Source organism: Lontra canadensis, unplaced genomic scaffold (assembly GCF_010015895.1).
Source record: "Lontra canadensis isolate GAN:19392208 unplaced genomic scaffold, GSC_riverotter_1.0 scaffold5, whole genome shotgun sequence".
Taxonomy (NCBI): Eukaryota; Metazoa; Chordata; class Mammalia; order Carnivora; family Mustelidae; genus Lontra; species Lontra canadensis.
The window spans coordinates 8,078,634-8,103,639 of record NW_022630999.1 but is presented as its reverse complement, the minus strand read 5'-3'; the positions used below and the strand labels follow the sequence as shown (position 1 = coordinate 8,103,639).

Here is a 25,006-nt window from a genome sequence, read left to right as displayed (position 1 = left end):
CCATGGGACCCGAGCGAGGACGGGCAGGAGTTCTGGGAAATGGCCCACGGCTGCCATCCGTCTCAGCACATCGTCTCCCCAACGGAACCGCTCCCTGCAAGGCCCACTTTACAGCTACTGGGCTGAACTGTGTTCTGAGACTTCACTGTATTACAAGTGAGTCACTGCTGAGGTTGCTAACATTACCTACAAAGATGAGAACTTAGAAATGGATGAAGGAAGCTCCAATGGTTCCTGAAGTCCAAAACCCACACAGAACTGAACTCCATGTACGGATGGTTCTGTCTCAACATCCCTGTGATCTATTTTTCACAACGGTCACCTTTACATCGTCTCTTCTCTTGACCTATTATAATCCTCTCCCTCTCCAGTCATGTCTCTCAAATCCACGTTCATCCTACCACCAGGATTATTTCCAAAGTGAAAACCTAACAATATTATTACTCTGTTTAAAACTCTGTAATAACCTAAGGGGATCAGAATTATGTAGACTTGTCTGTCTTCTTTTCTATAAACCACATGCTCTCTAAAGGTAGGAACATAAATTTAAAACCCATCCTTGAATCCAGGAAAGTGCTCAATAAAAACCCAATGAAAGAATGTGTTGTGTCACCACCACCTGCAAAGGTCTGTGCTCATCCCCTCCATGGGTACCATCCCAAAAGACAAGGCCAGGGGCTCCTCAACCTGACCGGCTACATGTTGCTGAACTCCAGTGTCAAAGTGGTCAGCGATCCCGCAAGGACCCAGTGACACAGGGTTGCTGGTGTACATGGATTCAGGCCATGGCATGCGAACAGACTGAAAGATTTCTTCTTGCTCTTGGTGACAGTAAAGACCACAGCAATCTAAAGCTCTATGGTGGTTTTCTTTACTCCCAGTACGAAGAGAACACTAGAACTATTCCTCCTTGAAAACATGTAATAGGCACACCACTGACTGTTTACCAACTATAACCATGACTCTAATACTTGCTTGATATCTATTCTCTATGTCTTGGCAACTTGTAGGGCTCTGTGCAACCTCACTGTAAGGGGGTAAGGCTTTTTTTTTTTTTTTTTAATATAATGTTTCTTCCACTGGGTCATTATTTCCTGTCTGTTAGCAATAAGAACAGAGGTGGTTCCCCCCCAACCCAAAAGTGCTGTATATATTTGCATAGGTTTATAAAAAATGTTCAAAGATATAGAGACAACATTATTTTGAGGATCCTGATTCCTTTAGGACATGGCATCTTATTCCCAGTGTAAATTTTTAACTTGACTGATACAGAAGGATGTAGTACCTTTTAATCTCTGGAGTGATAAAATACTAATTATGTGCTCTGCCTGCAAGCCATGCCATATATATGTGTGTATATATACACACACACACACGATAGCCATTACACACAAATATTATATATGCTATCTATAAATATTACACACACACACACACACACACACACAAATAATGTTCCATCATAAGCACTTATGCCTGGCCTACAACTTTGGAAAGAACTATGACTTGCTGGGTATGCCTCATACTTCTCTTGCTTCTCTTCCTCTCTAAATACTATCTTCCCTCTCCAAGGCCCAGCAAGACCTGCCTTTTCCACAAAGCTTTTGCCATCTGTAGGCCCTTCTGTAATTTAACTCAAATCTAGCAACCTAAGTTGACTTCCAAAGTGAGTAATTACAGATCCAGTGCTCACGTACAACATACTCTGGCCAAATGAATCCTATGCTTTCTACCAAGTAAGCGCTCAAAAAAAAATCTACCAAATGCCAAATACGTAAAATAGAGCCGTTCGTTGCCTAGTACAGTGCCTGTACACAGTATAAACTCAGTAACCGAACGAGCCATTCTCTACGTATACCCTCTAGCTCTACCTGCGAGCTTCTGTTCATGTTGTTCATGTACCACATGCGTCCTTTCTGTAGTCACCTGCTCTTCTCAGCCTTTTAAAGTCTTCACCTAGTATTCCAGGTCTGGTGAAATAACCATGACGTCCTTCAGGAAGTTCTCCCTGATTCACTACAGGAGAAGATGACTCTCCTTACCTCCCTCCCCCCAAAGAGTGTATTTTGGGTCACTATTTTGATAGTTAATGGACACTGTCTCCTATGGTAATTCTTTGTGTAGATTCCTGATCCCTTAGCTCATGCTAAATTCCTTGAGGGAAGAATCACTATTTTCCTTGTAGCCCAAGTTGAATCTTTGAAAACAGAAAGCTCTAAAATCAATCATCAATCAATCAATCAATCAATACACTGAATGTGAATTAACTATTCCAGTCCACCTTGATATATTCTTTTTCTGAGCATCATGACCACTTGTACTCATTACATAATTTAGACCTTAAAGCTATAGAGTTTCTCATTAATTTCTAGAAGTTTCTCATGTCCCAACGAGACTGGACTTCTTCAGGGCAGGGGCCTGTGTGCTCCCATGTTAGGTTGGGAGGTGAAAGAGGATGCTCAGTTGTGGACTGATTAAAATAACAGAGATATGACCCGATTTATAATAGGCCCTCCTCTCAAGAGCATTTATAGCTATCTCTTCTTTATACACATTTCTCCCTAAAATCATCATCCCAGGAGCAGTAGTTCTGATGTAACCACCTGACAGTTTGACCCTGTGAAGCCCTCTGAAAATAAAGCATTTCTGGTCATTCCCAAATGGGGAGTAAGAAATTCTCCCTGAGACGATGTCACCGGTCATGGGAGCAGGTGTAGGGACTAACACTACGGATGGAAGACAAAGAGACAGCACCTATTACAACCCTTGAGCTAACACCATGGTGCACTGTTTGACGTTGGGTTCTCATTAAATTGACCATGGGGCAATTAGGCGTATATTTATTAGGTGCATATTAATTTAATTAGGCATATATTTAATTTAATTAGGTATATATTAAATTGCCCATGGGGCAATCAGGGCCAGTGTATTTCTAACCGCTTATCTGCCCCAGCAGGAAAAACCCTGCTCCAGGCTTCAAGTGCCAACCTTCCCTGAGCATACAGATCTGTCATCCTCTCCCAGCTCCCAGGGGACTCTACCAGGTCACACCTTCCAGATCCCTTATTCCGCATTGTCATCTCCTTCGCATTGTCACCTCCTTCCCCGACCAAACTGAATTCAAATGAATGCCTGGTAAAACTACAGGAGTGTTTTGTTTTGTTTTAAATCCTTACCTATATTTTCAGTCTGCCTTATACGATGGGAGAGAACATTAAAAAAAAAAAAAATTGGCTACAGTCCAGACCTGGCAGAAAAAGAACCGCAGTGCCTCTGAATGTCATCTGAGATTCAAGCCGTGTTATGTCACGTGATCACTTTGGCAGAACTCACCAGATAAATGGCCAGAACTGGTAAACACACTCATATGTGTGCACGCTCGTGTTCAAACACGTTCCTCCACACCTTCTGATGGAAACACCAGACTCATATTTAATAATCCCAGGCCATTTTAAGGTAGAACTCTGGAGTAGCCACATATTCCAAAAGAATTTGGGTTAGCCCACTAACTTAGAAAAGAAAAAAAAAAAGGAGGAGAAAGACATTTTTTTTCCTTTGCTAAATTACTGTGTTTAAGTACTGGCCGGCTATGTGAATTGTTTGCTGTAAGCCACTGCATTTTCTTATCTCTGCTACTCCCAAACAGACAAAGCCAACAGAACACTATCAGAAAGCAAAACAAAAAGCAAAGAGAAAACCAGTTAATGGTGTTGTTTTCTCCATTCTCCTTATGAAGTTAAAGGTTTATGTCAAAGCTAAAATGTCAAAGCAGCGAAAATAGATGCTCTTTGCAGAGCCTCTAGGTCTAAATGTAACTTGAGCTCTCGTCTTGCAGCTGGGGACACATTTTTAATTTTCTATAAGATCGCCTCTGCCATACTTTTCATTTCACAGGTTTTTTAAATTCCTCAAGCCTAGCCCTTTGGAGTGAAAGCCACCTTAACGAAGAAAGTAGAGATTAAACCACCATGACTCTGGAACAGCCGAGGATCTCAGCTGTAATTCTTTGGCTCAGAACCAGGGTCTAAAACCAGCCATGGGAAAAGTTGCTGAAATGGAGCCTGCAATTCTCTCCATGTTTCACTTGCATAATGTTGACATTGTAACACCAGGGAGACCCAAAAATATTTCAAACAATTATGACTTCTTTTCTACAAATATTTTTAAATTGCTTTAAAAGATAAAATAACATATTTTGCCCTTCTTATTTTATTTATTTATCTTTTTTTTTTTTTTTTTTTGTACTCTGGTTGTCCTCAGCAGCTTACTACTACAGATTTATTTTTGGCACAAAGATCAGGGAGGACATCTTAAGGCATTACCTCTGCTGGTTAAACTGTGTTTTCCAGCAGGAGTTGCCCAGTGAGTAGGAGAATCAGCTACTCTTAAAGCAACAACTGAATGTGGTGACACAGCACAGGAGAAATAGACTGTTTATTTCTCATGTTGATGACCGAGCAAGGAAAAAAAAATCAAGTACTCAAGGCAATCTTTTAGGGGCACCTGGGTGGCTTGGGGGTTAAAGCCTCTGCCTTCGGCTCAGGTCATGATCCCAGGGTGCTGGGATCGAGCCCCACATCGGGCTCTCTGCTCAGCAGGGACCATGTTTCCTCCTGTCTCTCTGCCTGCCTCTCTGCCTACTTGTGATCTCTGTCTATCAAGTAAATAAATAAAATCTTAAAAAAAAAAAAAGACAATCTTTTATAAAAGTCTCCCACCCCTTTAAAACCACAGTTTCCTTGCTGGACAGAAAAATCCTTCTTCTCATTTCCGTTCATTACTCTTTCTTGTTCCAGTTATTTGTGCCATGAGACATACGTTTGAATGTACTGAGACTTCTCCATGAGGAAGATGGCATAAAAAAAAGCCAGGAGAATTACAGAGACGGCCCAGGAACTCATGGGTTCTGAGTACATTATTCAACTATTATCTGTTGTCTTCCTTCAAACTTTGCCAAACAGTAATCACCCAGAACGTGAAAGGTGAAATTTATTTGAAATCTGCCATTTCCACTCTCAGAGACTCTGATTCCGAGACCTTAATTCTGAGCTCTGGAAACGGGGGATGATATCCTTAGTCACGGCTGAGCAGAGTGATCAGTAGGTTAATAACCAACCCTCCAGTGTCATTTCAGTGTCTCTCCCTGGACCAAGAGACCTGGCTCGCCTTCACTATAAATGCCCTCGTCATGGTTTGCAGCATTTATTTTTGATGTGCAAACATCAGATGCCAAAATTGTATTCCTCTTTTTTTGCTGTTGTTGTTGTTTTTTTGTTTTGTTTTGTTTTCGAAATTGTATTCCTCTTAAAACATCCATGGGAAAGTCCTCCTAGCTTATGATTTTAAAGCTAAGACAAGTTTCCCATTTGCTGTTACTTAAAACTTACCCCATTTAATTAAATCATCCAAAGAACTTACATTGAACCAGTAACGTTCAGTGTTATTTCAAAACACAGGGGGCGAGAATGGGAAAGCAGAACTCACCTTCACTCCCAGAAACAGCATTGCCCGAGCCTGCCACTGCCAAGGTCAACAGCACCTGCCAGAGATCCATACCTGTAGGACCTGCAAGCACACGAAAAAGAATCAGACACAGCCAACTAAAAGCAGACCATTATCGCTGCACACTAGGTAAAAACTAGCTGAACCATGAATGAGCGGACGTGCATGCCAGTTCTTGAGGGAGCCCTGGTACGTCTTTCGTTGCCCCGAGTCTCATCCTGCTGTACTTCTCGTGAGGGCAAACAGTAGGTTTATAATAAATTCCACTTCCACGGGAGCTTGCATTAGGAAACAGCATGGACACTATAGAGATTTTCACACCCTGGCCCATAGCCCTAGAACCACCTCACCACAAAGGAACCCCCCCCACCCCACCCCCACCGCCCCCAACACACACAACTGCTTCTTCAATAACAGGGCCAGGGCGGCTTCACTTTAACTAGATCTGGAAATAGAAAAACTCGTCAGCAGTATCACCAAGCACAGGGCCTTGAGCCAGACAAGCCATAAAAGGAAAAACACAAGAATGCATTTGTAATAGTAAGACTTCTCCAGTGCGCTTCCCAGTGGATGAAAGAGCTCCACTACTCGTCGGAAGCCTGCACTGACAAGCCATCACGGGACGGTTTAGCTAGAAGACAGCAGAAAGGAGAAGATGAGAAGCAACATACTCGGAAGCATCAGTGCTGCCTAGGTGGCCTCCTCAGGACACCTGGTGGCCTGGGTTCTCTGTTCTAGGAGGAGAGTGGTCTCTGAAAGGCCCAGGAACGTGACCACCCCAGACTCAAAGAAAGGTCGGTTCGCAGCCTTGCTAGCTATTTGGGATCGCAAGTGTGGCCACACCTGGATCCCTACAGTTTGATGAACAGGGGAGATACCCCTCGGCCAGCACACACCATCACCTGGAGGAAATTCGCTTCTTTGGAACCAATAATCCAGGTGTCCACTTCTAGATCTCTGAAGAGACAAGCCTGGACTGGTTTAAAATGAACTTAGCACACTGTCCTTTGGTCTGCTGCTACCTCTGACAACCAATGCCAGCTCCTTTCAAGCTCAGCCGCATGATTTCCATAACATTACACGACTTCCTCATCGCTGGGGCACACCTGAACATCACCCTGGGCTCTCCACCAGGGCCTCCCTCCGGCTTCATTTTCATTTTTGTACATCCTTGACAATAACGAAACAGCCCTTCTCGTTACCCCTAATCAGGCTAAAATGATGAACAAGAACGTTTGCTCTCATGGGTACTGGAGTGAACGGTGTGGTCCTTGGTAATTCTGAACAGGCATCAAAGGTGATGTTTCCATATTTTCATTTCCAGAGAGCGGAGGGCCCATCATTTTTTTTTGTTGTTGTTGTTCTACATGATTTTATGTTCTTGAAAAAGTCTAAGAATACCCACCTCTGCATAAACTGAGCATCTCCCTGTGTCTGAACACGCACATGTGTGCTGAGTGTGTAAGGAATGGCCTCAAACAGTGCCTGCTGGGGTCACGGGCAGAACTGAGCGGGACACTGCACAGGCACACACCCGGCCGATTAGGAGAGTTCAAGCAAATGTGGGTTCTGGTTATTGTAACATCCATGTTTCAAATTCCTCTGAGCTAATGGCCTTGCATCCTCATCAACTTTGCAAATGTGAACCTCAGAGCATCTCTCCTTAGATCCTTTATTAGTAGGTGAAGAGGCCGTGTAATCCAAGCTTGACGCTTCCCGAAGAAATACATAAAGAGGCTAAAAATAAATATGCTAAAGGATGAAAATGCCATCCTGTTGGTAACTGGATATTTCCTTCTAAAATTTATTTTTAAAATATATATATTTTTTAAAGTAGGAAAAGCATGGAGGAATTGGGCTGTATGCATAGTGTTAGTTTTACTAGCAATCGCCCAGTGCACTTAGTGTCAGGTAGAGAAACCTCCGTTGGCACGTGCTCTCTGGATATCAAGGTCATAAAAGAATTTGAATTCCCAGGCAGGGTTTTTGGCCTCCCAACTTAATAAAGATATAAATATGTTTGCATTGCTCAGAAGGCTGCTTTCTCTGGGTTGGAAGTTGCCTCTTCAAATATTTCAAAGATACTTGGCAGATGCCCGACATGAGTGAATTCTGCTTCAGATGGATAGTAGCTGCCTCCCTCCCATGCCCAAACTTTCGAAGGCTGCTGTCTGCAAATGAACTTCACAACTCTTCCAAATGATCACAACCTAGCTCCAAAGCACGCCATCTATCTCTTACAATGAAACAAACAAATCAGAGTCTTCAAGCAAAGTCAACCAGAAATCTATTTCACACTCCCACAGCCAAAAAAGAAGGTATTTAAAACTGCCATTCTCCCACAGAGGAGCTGAGAACCAGTCACCACACTGAGAGCATTGCAAACTGCCCCAAGCTCCAACTAGGGAGCAGAGAAGAGGATGGAGAGCTGGAGCGGGATTCAGGAAGAGCTCACCGCTTCATCCAAAAAAACTAAGTTCCACTTCCACGGCTGCTGGCTCAGCGGGACTGACTGTGAAAGCTGTCCCCTAGTGATCTGTCCCAGGGCCAGCACACAGCCAGGCTAATGGACACTCTGTTCATTTGACTGGAACCTGCCCTCTTCCGTTTTGCAGGACTCCCTATGGCAGCTTCTAGGTTAACACCTTTACTAGGTGTTCGCTGGGAGAAAACTGCCCTAGGAGAGGACAACGTGCCAAAAACACAGAGTGTGAAACTTCGGGGTCATCTGTCAATAACGTGCCAGATGTGAGTAGGAGAAAGTCCCATTAGTCCCCTTCCCCAATATAAGTCTCTATGTAGAGGTAGGTCCAGAGGAATCTACCACACACACACCTTGGCTGACTGGCTTTTTAAGTTTGCAATAGTTTTCTAGGAAAAACCTCTCTAAATTTCTGCTGATATTTATGCATTCTTGGGCGATAGTCTCATGGCAAGCTTTTTATTTGGGGTGGGGTGGTGGTTGGGTGGGGGAGACAAGCTTCCATTCTTGCATAATGGAACTCACACCAGTTCCACTTTCAAAGCCTGAGGCATTTTGCCTGACCTCCCCCACCTTCCCCCCAACTTCCTCAAGGGAGAGCCCGTTCTTTGAAAAGCTGGTGTGAGTTTTAATTCTGTAAACTGCCCTGCAGAGGAGCCTCTGAATCACAGTCAGGATTGTGATATGCTGCCTTTGATTCCTGGCTATAAAACAGTACATAAACACATGAGAAGAGATGGAGATTAAACACAAGATTTTTCCCAACATGTTATAACCAACTCCAGGCCAAGAAAGCAATTAGTTCAATTTTCTTTATTTTTAAAATTAGCAAGTATTTGTTGAGCTCCTAGAATTGTACAGGGCACACTGGAGAATACCAAAGCAATCAAAATAATGGTTTTTTACCTCAAGAATTAAACAAGATAGGCAAATCAAATTGGGAAAAGAGGAAGCATACCTGAAAATGAAATAAAGATTGCGTGGGCTGGTTGGGGGCGGGGGCACGACAATCACCTACTGAACTGAAGGGCTTAAAATTAGATTTAAATGACAGAGAAGATTGTGATAGGTAAGGAATAGTGAGGGGTGGGTGTGAACTTAACATTATGGGTAAACACTCAGATGGTACCAACGTCCTGGGTGTGGCTCTGGGTCTGATTAGTTCAGAGTGGTAGTTGGAGGTGAGCGAACAAAGTTTGAAATCATGAATAAAGGGGAATGAAATTGGATGGTAAGGGGGGACTAGGCCAAAACAGCAGTTCAACTCATATATTTTTTTTAAAGATTAATTAATTAATTAATTAATTTGGTGTGAGGTGAGGGGAGGAGCAGAGGGGAAGGAAGAGAAATCCCCAAGCTGACTCTCCACTGAACTTGTAATTGGTGGCCAGAGATGGCGGATGCTGGATCCCACCATTCCAGTTCCCTGAGATCAGGACCTGAGCTAAAAATTGAGTCAGACGCTCAACTGACTGCATCACCTAGGGGCCCCAGTAGTTCAACTCACATTAATCAGAAAGTCACCTGAAGTTTTAGGATAGGTAACACATGTGCAAAGTGGATTTTTCTTAGGATAAATCTGCCCCTCATACTTTCTTAACTTGGTATCACTGAGAAATACTGACAAGATTTGGAGATGAGTGGATTCAAGAGATAATAAATAAAATGTGTCTATCACAAATGAATGAGTATATAGTTATACATACATGTGGATGAAAGATGGCAATATTGATAGAAATCAAGATTTTGGGATCTGAGTTGCTCAGGAATGAGAAGATTAAATGACTATCTTGGGATTTTGGGTATTAAAGTGATTTAATAGTGATTTAAAGGCTTGTAGAAGTGTAAGATACGTCTGGTGGGAAGTTGATGGTAGGAGACCCAAGACTGAATGAGAGAGGGAAGTCATTACTGGATTTCAGAGATATTTACATAGAGATGATGGATACCAGATGAATTTAATATGAAGACTAGGCTATTTCATGAAGAGCCCCCCACATTAACTTTATTAAAAGTAATATTATAGGGGTACCTGGGTGGCTCAGGGGGTTAAAGCCTCTGCCTTTGGTTCAGGTCATGATCCCAGCATCCTGGGATGGAGCCCCACATCCACTGTGCTCTCTGCTCTGCAGGGAGTCTGCTTCCCCCCTCCCCTGCCTGCCTCTCTGCCTACTTGTGATCTCTGTCAAATAAATAAATAAATAAATAAATAAATAAATACTTAAAAAAAAAAGTAATATTATAAAGTATATTAAGCCATATGGGGGAAAATGCACTCCTATCTGGTTTGTAATTTGGCAAAGACAAAAGGAACCACCACCTAAAGCTACCTACACCTCCTGATTTGTATAAGGTATTTAAAAGGAGAGTGGTCAACAGCATCCATAGAAGAATGTCACCATATTTATAGGTAGAATAATATGACAGATTGAGGAACTTGTAGTTTGCCTTAACAAAGGCAAAATACCAATATGGCAGCTGAATTGATAGAAATGATATTTCCCCAATTTTTTGTTTTACTGATCTAGCTATTATGATACCAAAAAGGTAAGAGCTGATTAAAAATAATCCCCACAGAAGCAGAATCGATTATATTACAAAACCAAGACTCTAGTTAGATAACATAATAAACGTGTATTTTCAATGCAGGCGTTCCTTAGTAATGAAATATTGCAAAACTGGATCTAGTTGATTTCCTGCTGAAGCTGTTTTAAGAATTCGACATCGAAAAACAGGCGAATCCAAAATGGTATTTGAAATGACCCATTCTAATTAGTACCAGGCATGTGTCTGACTAGTTTGCATTTGTTCATGTTATTACCCACTTTTTATGGTGCTGTTTATTTGAAAATTGGTCAGATCCAAACTGCCTTAGGTCAATTTCTTTCTTTCCAATTAGGGAGAGAGAAAAAGTTCACAGACATTACTGACATACTTACTTTCACTGACATTTTTTCCTTTCTCAGGATCCAGTGGGGAATACAGGATGGGAAATTATTTTAAATGTGTAATGTATGAGGGAAAAAAAGGCCTTTAGAAGTAGTATATATAATAAATCTCCTTTTTTTAGAAAACATTTAAAACATAGATCATATGTACCCAAGGTGACCAAATTTAGTTATCATCAATCATCAGTGGCCACTGAGCACTGCAAATGTGGCTAATGCAACTGAAGAATTAAATAAGCTAAATTTTTATGTAATTTTAATTAAGTATTTTAATTAAGCATTTAATTAAGTATATTTGAAACAGGTTGTGATATGAATCTAGTTTTTCGGCTGTGGATTTTTACTAAATCCAAACAGATCAAGTATCTCTGATGCAAACTTAGAATTCAAATTAAGATGTGTTTTAAGTGTAAAACATACATGGGTTTTGAAGGCTTGGTACAAAAAAAACACATGCAAAATACTTCAACAAGGTCTATGTTTACTATAAGTTAAACTCATATTTTGGATTGCTGGGGTTAAATAAACATATTATTGAAAACTAACAATCCCTATTTCTTTTTATTTTTTTTAAACATGACCAGCAGGAAATTTAAAATCATGTATATGGCCTGCATTATATTTTGTATTTCTCATTGACAATATTGATATATATATATATATATATATGGTCTGTATGTCTGTACTTGCATTCAGAATCATTAAACTCTTATAGTGGGCATATATGTCTTTGTAACAAATAATAATATGAAATTTTGTACTTTTTTTTTTAAAGATTGTATTTATTTATTTGACACAGAGAGAGCATGCACAGACAGGGGGAGTGGGAGAGAGAGAAGCAGGTTTCCCACTGAGCAGGGAGCCCGATGCAGGGTTTCACCCCAGGACCCCGGGATCATGACCTGAGCTGAAGGCAGACACTTAACTGACTGAGCCACCCAGGCACCCCTAAAATTTTGTACTTCTAATGACATAGAAAATCTTTACAGTTACATTTTAAGAGCTCATCCAGAATGCAGAATTATAGGGACTGAAGAATTAGGCATGATTATATTTGTAGTGTTTTTTTTGCAGGGGGCATACCCAGTATGCCTCTGTTTACCTTTAGAAGGGTGACAATTCAAACTGTTATCTCTCCTTGAGTCATAGACAGTGGTGCACTGATAAATGTGTAACAACTGTCTCTCTGGAATTAAAGAGAGAGAAAGAGAGAGAGAGAGGACCATGATTGGTATCATTTACCAGTCTCTGTGGTGTAAAAACCTCCACCAAGGCTGATTTTAAGTCACCGAGTCACCGACCCTGGATTCCCTGAAGTCAATGAACGTGGACTGCAAGCCAGTACAAATGATCCAGCACACCAGCAGCTGGGGAAGTGAATGATGCTATCTGGGCTCCATGTAGGTAACAGGTCCAAAGATGAGGCAATCTGCTGACATTGACAGAAGATGTAAGAGACAGTACCACTGAGTGAACCCTGGACACTTGATTTCATTTGATGCCATCTGTTCCACTGTTAGCTGACCATATTTAGTTAATGATCACTGACAGACACTTTCCCAAGTCTTTAGAAATTAACATCAGCCTCTACCATAAATGCCATCCTTGATCTTCATTTACAGAGAGTGAGCTTGGGGTTCAGAGCATGTATTGGGGAGTTGGAGAGAGCTAGGTTCAAATCCTAGCTTTACCAAGCCTGTTTACTTTTCCTTAAGATGAGGATAAGAATATTATTACCTTTTTCATAGGAAAATCAAGAGGAGATTAAATGAGATGATTTATTCAAAACATTTAGCATGCCCTCTGCATCTATCCAATAAATATGTTATTAGATTCTTTCTGATATCAGTAATAAATAGATGATGTTTTATAATATTCCCGTGGGGTAGAGAGGGAGGGGGGCCCTCATTTATATACCATGACATGGAAGCCTAGGCAATCAGCAAATGTGTTCTTGGGTAGCCATAACATGTAAGTAAGACTCCCTTCTTCAATCATGCACTTATATCACATAAGGGTCCCAGGAAAAGGAAGAATCATCATAATGTAATGTGTGTGTCTCCTAGGCTAAGGCAGGAAGGTTACTCAGTTTTGCTTAGGTATATGGGCAATTATGCACCTTCGAAACAGAGGCCCGATTGTAGGAAATAATCTAGAGGCCGACTTCACCTGTCGTGATGATCCCATCTGCTTTAAGAAAAGGCTACGCTGTTGTTACTGGGTCCAGACCATTTACTTTGTGAATCATGGATTTCTAGAGCTGAAAACTGGGAAGATGAAATCCAGTGATAAGACGCTTGGCTTGAAGCTAGGACTCTCCCTGTGAGAATACAAAAGGCAGCTGGAACATAGGAATTTAGGTCTTCATCTCTTCCTTTCTGGAGAAGTTAAAAAAAAACAAAAACAAAAACAAAAACTGACTTTTTCGGCACTAAATTCTCAGTACTGCTCCCATTTTGGTGTGCATGGGTATTCTGCCGGGAGTGGTCGTTCTTGGCACATGGGGCATTCTGTGGGAGTTCAGTAGGACTCAGTGGCACTCTGCAGTACCCCACGGGAGCAACCATCTTCTTGGCCGGCCACCAGACCCACCCAGCCTGATTCACGTGGCGCGCCCACCAATTCACAAGGCGAGAGTGACGATCCCGTGAAAGAGAAGTCAATAGCATCGGTGCTTCTTTGAACAGCGTGTTCCTCTTTACCGCATACTTTACATCACTGCACCTACCAAGTCTTTTTTTTTTTTCCAACACAGAATGTGAAAAAGCAAACCTCTTACTGAATTTCTGCTGTTTTTCTTTCTGCAAGTGGCTCTTTTTAAAATCTATTTTTTTAAATTACTGTGATAAATCATATAGAACATGGGGAATACGCCTTAACCAAAGTCAAAGACGTTGGAGTTTCTTTCAAACTCTCAGATGGAAGCTGGCTTTGCTCTCCCTCATTTAATAGGAAATACATAAACTATTGAAGACATGATCTCATAGAATGAAGTCTTCAAACACAAATGTTATTATCTCGATGAGATGGTAATCTGACAATGCTTAGTACAATGACTCACAGCGCGCTAAAAGGAGCTACTAGCAGGCATGGATAACATACAGAGCAAGGACTGAGAGAAACTCTTCTTTCCTTTTATCAAGTCCAAAATGAACTTGTTCTTGTAAGGTAAACAAGTTGAGAAACCAAGAGTGAGGCAATGTGATCTTCTGGATGAAACATTTCTAGAGAGGGTGTCAGCCACCCCGTGCCCAGGTGCCAGCCAGCCCAACATGGCCTGACTCGGTAACTCGGGCAGTCGCTTATCACTGTGGGCCTCAGTTGCCCCATCTGCACCCCATCCCATGATGATTTTGTGATAAGGCAAATCCCATGCCGTGAGGTATAATGAAAGTGTGCCAGGTGCCTGTCCTTCCAGCTGTGAGCAACTGGGTGAGGGGGCCAAGAGGTGTGTCTCACTCACTCACTCACTCACTGAATCCCCACCAAGCAGCCCTGGGCCTGATCCAGGGTAGACGCCTAGTCTAAAATCTGCCCGATGAGTAAGTCGGCCAGGGTCTTATACTCCCCTTGAAGTTTATACAGACCCTGCAAAAGACAGCTTCATTTCAAACTGAAAAGTAAAAGCGTAAAGGAACTTTGAGGACTTAAGTGAATCCCCCGGACAGTTAACCATGATTGACATCTCCAAGGCCTGCCTTCCCCTTCCCATGCTTCGTCACAAATGTGAAACTAGGCTAAGCATGTGATTAGGTGGGTACCAGCGAGGCAGGAAAAGCTAGAGACAGTAAGAAAAAGAGAAGGAGTAAGGTCTGCATTTGAATTACGGACAGGGGCAGACACCACAGCTTTTCGGTGCTCTGGACCTGTCAAGCACAGTCATAATTCATAAATGCTGACACAGCAGTTTCCTTTGGAGTATTGCTCAAGGGATCTAAGATTCATCTCTAGGCCTCAGAGTCTCCAAGAGCATCTGGTCAACTTTCGGGTACATTACTTAAGAGCTATAAAGTGTGCTCTTTCCATGACATGGGGAAAGTATTCCCCCCCTTCCCCACCTCCTTTAAGCCTATATGTATAAAGAGAAAGAAGTCTATTTGGCCAGACTGACTGGCTGCCAGATAGATGGTCGACATTGGGCAGATCAATGTTACATCTCAGCTCCAGTAAGTGTACACGAAACCATTTCACTTTTCGAGATCATGGGAGGTGTCACGGCTTGGACCTGGACTGCTCCTTATTAACAGCTTGAATAGAAAACGCCCTCTAGAACAGTGCTGTGTCACAGAAATATAATGTGAGAAGCAAGGGCCAGCCACGTATGTACTTTTAAATTTCCTAGTAACCATATTAAGAAAGAAATATAGGGGCGCCTGGGTGGCTCAGTGGGTTGAGCCTCTGCCTTCAGCTCAGGTCATGATCTCAGGGTCCTGGGATGGAGCCCCGCATCAGGCTCTCTGCTCAGCAGGGAGCCTGCTTCCCCCTCTCTCTCTGCCTGCCTCTCTGTCTACTTGTGATCTCTCTCTGTCAAATAAATAAAATCTTAAAAAAAAGAAAGAAATACATAAAATTTATTTTAATTGTATATCTTATTCAACCCAATATATCCAAAATATGATCATTTCCTCCTACAGGTGATATGAAAGGTATTGAGGTATTTTAGACTCCTTTTTTCATACGGAATCTTCGAACCTAGTGTGTATTTCACGCAGCACATCACAACAGGCGCTAGCCAGACTTTAAGTGTTCCAGAGTCACAGCAGCCAAATGGTGACCACATGGGAGCATGCAACCCTGGGACATGGAGACACTGTGGATGTCCACGCGGCCAGCTCCCTGGCTAGGACAGAATGTATCCATGTTTATTACTGCTCATGAGCAGCTTCTGAGAAGGGACCTTTAAACAGTTATTTTGCAAGGTCTAATTCTTCAAGTCCTGGAAAGAAATAGTCTTGCTACCCTCCCTTGCTGCTTGTGACACTCTCACATTCATTTTGCATGTAATTACTGAGCACTGAAACCTACATCAAGTTAAATCATAAACCTTTTGTTTGGGGCACAAAGCTGGCACAGAGCACCAGCGTTGTCTCTAGTTATGAGACTTTAAGTAAATCATTTCTCACCCTTAGACTTGGCCTCCTTATCTCCAAAACAGAAAGTTTGGAGCATATCAATAGTTCTCAACCTTGACTGCAAATTAGAACTATGTGGGGAACTTAAAAAAACATGACCCGGGTTTATAGATAAATTAGAATCTCTGTGGTAGGGCCTGAGTATTAATCCTTTAACATTTGTTATGTGATTCCAAAGTGCAGTTAGGGCTGAGAATCACTGACCTAGTCCAAAGCAAATGTACGAGGATTTTTCAGTTTGTGAAACAGTGCTCAGATGCCCCAGGGAGCCTTCCTCAGCTGAGTGGAGGGAGAGGGAAAAAAAAAAAAATCAATCTTTCCTATTTAGTTAACCAATAAGTGTAATTTTTGCAATAGAGGACTTTCTTTGCCAAGTGGCTGAAATACTAAATATAAAGGTAGGAAAAGAACATACTACTCCATGAAATGGCAAGAATAAAGAATACACATGATGGATGAAATCAGCCATTCACAGATAAGATCACTCAAGGAATGATAAAACATTATTTCAAAGTGTTACTCATGAGGTCCCCTCAAAATGAGCACCCCTGATTTTTCAAACACTAAGTTAGGTACTTCTTGGAAGGAACTCTGAAAATGTAATTAAGTTTCCTAATCAACTGATTTTAAAATAGGGAGATTACCCTCGATTACTGAGGTGAGTCTATGTAATTAGCCTATAAAAGCAGAAGTAATCGGTGAGATGTGGCAAAAGAGGAAGTCAGAGAGATGAGAAATCTGAGAGGATTTGATGTGCTGTTGCTGGAGGGGGCACCACAGAAAGCGTGAGAGGCACTGCAGGCAGACTCTGGGAGCAAAGACTGGCTCCTCACAGACAGCGAGCTAGGAAACAGAGAAGACGGTCCTCTGACATCAAGGAATGAAATGGGTTAGCAACCTCAGGAAGCCTGGAAGCAAATTCATCTCCAGAGCCTTCAGAAGGTAATAAAGCCTTAAAAAATATTTTGATTTCAGCATTCACTAAGCAGAGAATGCAGCAGAGCCATGCACGCTGTACCCATGCATCTTACCTACAGAACTGTGTGTGAGGTAACAAATATGTGTTGTCACAAACCATATCATAAATATATCATAATATATTTATGATAATTGGTCAGGGAAGCAAAAGAAATCTAATACAATCTCTAAAAGTCCACAACAGAGTCCAAGGTTGACTTCCTAAACATTAATCAGGAAGATTATTATCAAGTCACCATTGAAACACGTCCAACTGGAGAAGGGCTTTTTAACAGAGCATAGAAATTTGTGACTTGACATCAAGACAGTATGGTACTGGCACAAAAGAGACACAGAGATCAATGGAACAGAATAGAAAACCCAGAAATGGACCCACATCTGTATGGCCAATTAATCTTTAACAAAACAGGAAAGAATATCCAGTGGAAAAAATAGTCTCTTCAATAAATTATGTTGGAAAAAACTGGACAGAAACATGCAGAAGAATGAAACTGGACCACTTCCTCACACCATAGACAAAAATAAATACAAAATGGATGAAAGACCTAAATGTGACACAGGAAATCATTAAATTTGTATAGAACACAGGCAGCAACCTCTGTGACCTCGGCTGCAGTAACTTCTTGTTAGACATGTCTCCAACGACAAGGAAAACAAAAGCAAAAATGAACTATCGTGACTTCATCAAGATAAAAAGTTTCTGCACAGAAAAGGAAACAATTAATAAAACTAAAAGACAGCCTACAGAATGGGAGAAGATATTTACAAATGACATATCTGATAAAGGGTTAGTATCCAAAATCTATAAAGAACTTACCAAACTCAACAACCAAAACACAAATAATCCAGTTAAGAAATGGGCAGAAGACATGAATAGACATTACTCCAAAGAAGCCATCTAGATGACTAATGGGCATATGAAAAGATGCTCAACATCACTCATCATCAGGGAAATACAAATCAAAACCATTATGAGATCCCACCTCATTCCCGTCAGAATGGCTAAAATGAATAAGACAAAAAACAACAGATGTTGGTGAGCAGGCAGAGAAAGGGGAACCCTCTTATACTGTTGGTGGGAATGCAAACTTGTGCAGCCACTCTGGAAAACAGTATGGAGGTTCCTCAAAATATTAAAAATAGAACTACCCTATGACCCAGCAATTACACTACTATGTATTTACTCAAAGGATATAAAAACACAGATTCAAAGGGGTACATGAACCCCAATGTTTATAGCAGCATTATCAAGCAGAGGCAAACTATGGAAAGAGCCCAAGTGTCTATCAACTGATGAATGGATAAAGAAGATGTGATACACACAGACACACAGACACACACACACACACACACACACACACACACAGGACTATTACTTAGTCATGAAAAGGAACAAACTCTTGCCATTTGCAACAACATGGGTAGAACTAGAGTGTATTATAATAAGCAAAATAAGCCATCCAGAGAAAGACAAATACCATATAATCTCACTCATATGTAGAATTTAGGGAACAAAACAGATGAACATATGAGAAGGGAAAAAAAGAGAGAGAGGGAAGCAAACCAGAAGAGATTCTTAATGACAGAGAACAAAGTAAGGGTTGATGTAGAGAGGTGGGTGGGGGGTGGGCTAGATGGGGGATAGGCATTAAGAGGGCACTTGTGATGAACACTGGGTATTATATTTAAGTGATGAATCACTAAATTCTAATCCTGAAACCAGTATTATGCTATATGTTAACTAACTCAAATTTAAATAAAAATTTGGGGAAAAAATAATTATAGGCAAAAAAAAAAAACTGACTTGAGAGGCAATCTAGTCCAATCAATTAATTATGGATAAGGAATGCTAAAAAAAATTAGTATGTAATCTGTGACTTTGTCTCCTTTAACTACCCCTGGCCAAGACTGCTTTAATCAGCCCATGAGAATGTCTCAGTACAGAAACAGCTACAATAATCTCTCAGAGTTTGGTGATGTTCTCACCTGAAATCATTCTAAAAAACTAATACAATAACCAGCTGAAATGAAATTGCTTGACAGTGGAAATGGAGAATCAATGAATGAATAGGTATTCTGGTATACTGGCCCATCTCTTAAGTTTGGCTAGTATAAACTGGGCCCCTAGAGTCTGATCACCTCTCAGTCAATTGATGCAACTTATTTTTTGAACACATAAACCTGGACGTCAGATGATCTCAGGGAAAGTGAGAAAGACTGAGAGAGCCTGTCTTAATCAGTTTGCTGGTCTCGTTTCTCATCTCAACCTCAGATCTAACCAGGGAATTAAAAAACAGATGAAATGTCAATGAGAAGGTAAACAAAGACCAAGGTATAAATCTACAACAGAATTGTATGTGGGAAGAGAAGGACAAGCAGCATGTGTTTTATGGAGGAAAAGGTGGTGTGGAAGGGGGAAGTAGAGTCTATTTTTGTAACATGTCCTCATATCTAACATCTTGGCTCAGGAGAGCTTGTTTTCAGTCCTTTGAATTAAACATTCAACTCCCAGGAGCCTTCTGTTTACTACTCGATGGGACCACCACAGCATAACTCAGGAAACTAAGTTCAATGACCTGGCCATGTTTCTCCTAAATCATTCGGCTGGTGGATGATGCCTGGAACGAGCAGGCTAAGCCAAACTGTGAACCATTTCCCAGAGACTGTCCACTTACCAAAACATCAAAGAAACAAACACCTCAATACCTTTTACTGTAATCTGTTGTGGCGATTTCAATGATTTCACATCTTGTAGAACAGCAATACAACATTCATCTTAAATTGAGAAGGGATTCAGATGAATTTTTTATATCCAATCACTTGTGATCATGTTACCAATGAAAACTTTACTTCCCAATGAGGAAGGAAAGCTCCAGGGAATCCCCAGGGTGGCAGTTTACATGGAGCCTCATGTGAACACTAAAGAACTAGAGAGGAGAGGGTTCCTCAGGCACAGGGAATGCTACCTTAGGGTGCCCGTAAGCAACTAAAGTATCTGCTGTCCGAAGTGAAGTCAGCATCTCCTACCTGCCCCCAATCTGAGCCTCAAGAACACAAACCTCATTCCTCACAGTTCTTTATCTTGCTCGATAAAAGGAGGGTTTTGCAGCTACCTGAACTAGACGCTTTGGTTACACCATCCCTTCTCACCGGTAACTTGAGGCTGTGAGAGAGTGATTCTGCCTCAGAATTCTCTGTGGAACATAGCTCCTCAGACCTTAATCCCCAATCTTAACCCCACTGCCTCTTCTTTTTTTTTCTTTTTTTTACACTTGAAACAGCCTCCCTCAGTCTATCTTCCCTTACTTTCAAGGCTGCTGCCAGACAAATCACAAACCCACTTACACTTAAAAATTATGCTCCAACATCCTCGCCTCCCTGAAGCCTTCTACACTCCCCTGAAATGTAAGCGTTCACCCTTTTGTGCCTCCACACTTCTGCCATAAATCATGTCACAGAATCGACATCACAAGATGATGAACCATTTGTGGAATAAATGAGTTCTCAGCCTTTTAATCAAAGTTAACAAGAAAGGCACACTGACCAACAGTCCGGCTGATACTCTGGAAATGGAAGCTGGATTTTCGTATGGTTTCCTCTGGGCTCTACAGCAAGAAGTGTTTAAATTCACTTTTTCATTCAGTCATGTGTATAAGCAGACCGTATTACACTAATTTGGTTAAAATCTGTCGGAGAAGGTAGGGTTGAAGCTGGAATATGGTGAATTTCTTGGTCACAACTTGGCGTGTCTTAATGCTTAGCTTCTCAGTCTTGCTGCTTTCACTTACATACTATGGCAAAACCCTCCCCAAATCGGTTATATTCTCTCCTGCTCTTTCTCTCTCTCTCTCTCTCTCTCTCGAGCATACACACACACACACACACACACACACACCCCTGGTACCAAAAGAGTAGATGAAAGGACACAACTCATTGCCTCACATAACAATCCCCACCCCGATCGAACTTTGCCCAGAACTTCTTTGAGTTCTGCCAACTGCAGTGAAGGCCAGGCTGGGCTGGAGCCTCGTGAGACCCATCACACCATCATAGCAGAGCCAGCCAGCCGGATCAGAGGTGAAGGCAGCCAAGCATTAGAATTTGACAAAGACTATGAGTTGGACAGACTGAAGAGAATGACTGGTGTAACCACCTCTAACTCCACGGCCTTTCTCAGGAGCGCCAGAATGACAGCTCTCGGAGGCAGAGGGGTTCATCCGCTGTTTCCACTCACAGTGCACGGAAGCCTCCCAAGTGCTCGGGGTGTAGACTTTGAATATCTGTTAAATGCAGGATGAATGAATTCCAAAACATTAGTGCCCATTGGAAATCTTAACATGTTAACTGTAAATGTTTAACCATAGTATCAGCGTGCAAAGCAGTAGACTAGAAAATGGTCAGTACTGCCTACTTACTAACCAGATATTCATCTCATGAATAGGATATTTTGGTTGACTGGACAGGAGGATGCAACACTTGGATCACATGTTTTTTTTTCTTTTTAATTAGTTTATAATAAAGGGAAGTAGGTGTCTCTATAAAAAAATCACAGGTTAACAAAAGGAGAAAAACATTAAACATTTAGTGAATGATGTACACAGCACAAGAAACAAAATGACTGCTTTCTAGTTCTAGAGCTTTCCGTATTTTTTGCTGCTCCTCACATGGTCAGAACAATCCTGATGACTGCCAATACTGACGGTGGGCTGAGTCATGGTAAACACAAGGCTACGTGACCAACATTCCTGTGTGAGACCAACAGCCCTGGCCATACTCTCCACATAGGAAGGCTGCTCCTGATTTACTGCCACAGCCAGAATCAGCAAGACCTTTTGTTGGTTAAGGCCCCCTTCTGCCCGGCTGGCTTTCCTGTGACATGTCATCCACACAAAGCCCTGGAATAGAAGAAACCCTCACCATGGAACATTCATTTGAATAGGTTAATTAACAATGACTAGATAGGAGTCTCACTGATTGTGAGGTGGGGGTTAATTTATTTTGAAATCATATTTGGACATGCAGAAACAGCCTGATCAAGGTCTCTAAAGCACATTTCCGAAGCTGAATTCAGGGCTCCAGAAACACTTCACTCCTCAACCTGGTGTTCCCGCAGCATTTGCGACACAGGCCAGAATCCAAGGAGCCCCCTGGCTGTCCACTGCCCCGGCCCCCATTACAATCTGTCAGCATGACCTCTTCAGCAGCTTTTGAATTCATTTCATCCCCTTTATCCTCTTACTGCTATCACCAAGTCCCAGCCATTTCGTCTCACTTGGACTGGAATGTCATCTTAACACCCACGAAGCTCCCTCCAATCTATTTTTCACACAAAAATTAAGTTTTGAGACACAATTACGATTATGACACCCTTCGGAATAGAAGTCAAATGACTTTCCTTGTCCACAGGATTCATTCCACAGTCTATAAGGTGATCTCATAGTTACTAGTTGTGTTCAACAGTCACTCACTCTTTCAATTAGTAACAGAATCCAGTGCAAGAAGACATCACAGCCAAGCTTGCAGCGAATTCTGGTCACGTGACTCAGTTCTGGCTGGAAGGATGTGAGCGGGAGTGGCCAGGGCTTCCTTCAGGGAAACACAGTCCCCTCTGCTTCCCCTTCTCCACTCTGCTGGCTTGGATATGGATGTGCTGGGTCACCAAATACACAGATGAGAGCTACCTAGATTTGGGGAACACTTCTGGAACTCACTGTGAAGCTGGATCACAGACAATGTGGGTTTGAACACTGGCAAAGCATCAACTAGCCAGTGGTTTTCTGACCAGCTCATTTTCATGTATTTTTTTTTAGGTTCAACTGTAAGAGTAGAGTTGGAAAGAGTAATCACACAGGACTTGTATCAAAACACAAGCTGGAATTTTATCCTTAATGGCTACAAAGAAAGAAAATTTACCTGAATGCGTAACATTCTGATAGGGTTTTTTTACGAGTCTGAAGAACTAGGCTCTCCTTTTTTTCCCCTTTTTTCTTTTAAGTGAGTTATAAATCCTACTAGTGTGTTGGAACCAGAAGCATTCTTTTACTTTAAAACTCGTGAATGGTTTTATCTGGGGAGTGATTAAGGCCATCTATATGGCCATCCCAGACAGACTGAAATATTTTGATCTAATAAGAAAACAGGGGAGGAGCGCCTGGGTGGTTCAGTGGGTTAAAGCCTCTGCCTTCCACTCAGGTCATGATCTCAGGGTCCTGGGATCGAGCCCCGCATTGGGCTCTCTGCTTGGTGGGGAGCCTGCTTCCTCCTCTCTCTCTGCCTGCCTCTCTGCCTACTTGTGATCTCTCTCTGTGTCAAATAAATAAATAAAATCTTAAAAAAAAAAAGAAAACAGGGGATACTCTATCCCACACTACCCCAAACCAAATTTCCATACCACAAGTTAATAAAAAGAGATAATAAATACTGGTTATACAAAGAAGAGCAGGAAAGGGTAGGAAATTAGGAAAAGGAGGCTGGTCTATTAGTGGGTTATATTTTTCCAAGTTTTGGCACCCACCTCCCCCAAACCAAACTGTACACTGAGCAGTGTATTCTGAAATGATGCTACTGGGACAAGCATTAGGCTTTCTGCTTCAAACACAATTTTATTCACAGACACTTCATATTTGTACCAAGAAGGTGAGCTAAATCAAGAGTAGGAGTACATGAGGCTGGTGTGCAAAATGACTGTTTTCCCCGAAGCCAATTTTATTCTTCTGATTATAAATGCACAATACTTCTTTCTAATAGAATGTCTAAAGACAGTTGAAAACAAACGCTATACAAAAAGCTGTCTCTGTTTTTGTTTTTCTTTTTCCATTTAATGTTAGTGTCTTTCTTTGTAGATTCAAATGAAATCAACCTGCCTTAGCTAATATGCACTGATTAGATTGACAATAAGGTCCTAATATCAATGGCTGACCAACAGGAAATACCTGACATTAAATGTTGGGTGACCCGAACAGATTTTATCAGCTTGGAGAAGCTGAACTAAGAGGATAGGGAGCTTGAGGACATTATAAAAGAACCCATGAAGGACCCATGATGTATTGAGAGATACACGAGAATGGCTATGCACAGCAAAAGAGATCTGATGTCATTACAGTAAATCCCCACTACATGGAATTACATGGAAGCAACCCCTTCCTTCTTGGCTAAAGGAGCATAAAACCCCCTGCCCAACCACCCTCCCCCTGCCAAAAAACCCCACAAAAACTGTGAATATAAAATTTAATGGCTGCACTAATTAATACTCCCTCATATTCCTATTACTGGCCATTCAATTCAGTGTTTTTCAAACTGCGAGTCACGACCTATTACACTGCAGGATCATTTTAGTGGGTCAAACCCAGCTTTGTTTGCAGGCTTATTTAAACAAATAGAATGGTGCTATAGGGCTGAATGTTCATACCCCCTGCTCCAATTCGTATGTTGAAATCTTGTCCTCAGGATGATATTTGGAGGTGGGGCCTTATGGGAGGTGATCAGGTAATGAATGGGGTTAGTGCCCTTACAAAACTGGTCCCACAGCTTCCACGCTGTGAGGAACAGTGAAAACGGCTGTCCATGAGCCAGGAAGTGGGCCTTCACTAAACATAGCATCTACTGACCTTGATCTTAGATTTCCTTGATCTTAGATTTCCCAGCTTCCATAATTGTGAGAAGTAAATTTCTGTTGTTTATAAACCACTCAGTCTATGGGATTTCTGTTCTAGCAGGCAAAACAAACTAAGACGAATGGAGATGAGAGGGGAGGGGATTAAGACAGTTTCTTCACATGAAACTTTGTGTTGCCCAACATGGCACTGTAGGCTTACACTTACACTTTCAACTTCCTCCTCTATGCCAACAACTGCAATGGTAGGTTTATTTATTTATTTTTTAAACTAAGACAGTAGTACTGGGAAATGTGAAAGAGCAATTACAAGTCATGGAGGGCAGACTGAGGAGTTCCAAGACATGTATGA

General features: G+C 41.7%; 1 protein-coding gene across 4 annotated transcripts in view; it reads right to left on the bottom strand.

The window, feature by feature from the left end:
• The window catches only part of GHR (growth hormone receptor), a 252,875-nt gene that overhangs the window by 122,208 nt on the left and 105,661 nt on the right, over positions 1-25,006 (bottom strand). For 3 of the 4 annotated variants that reach the window (XM_032851404.1, XM_032851402.1, XM_032851403.1), the window contains exon 2: positions 5,485-5,565. In XM_032851404.1, coding sequence (XP_032707295.1) covers positions 5,485-5,554 — 70 coding nt within the window. In that variant the 5' untranslated portion in view covers positions 5,555-5,565. Of the gene's footprint in view, positions 1-5,484; positions 5,566-12,034; positions 12,119-25,006 lie in introns of all 4 variants that reach the window. The other variant, XM_032851405.1, reaches the window with a different exon arrangement.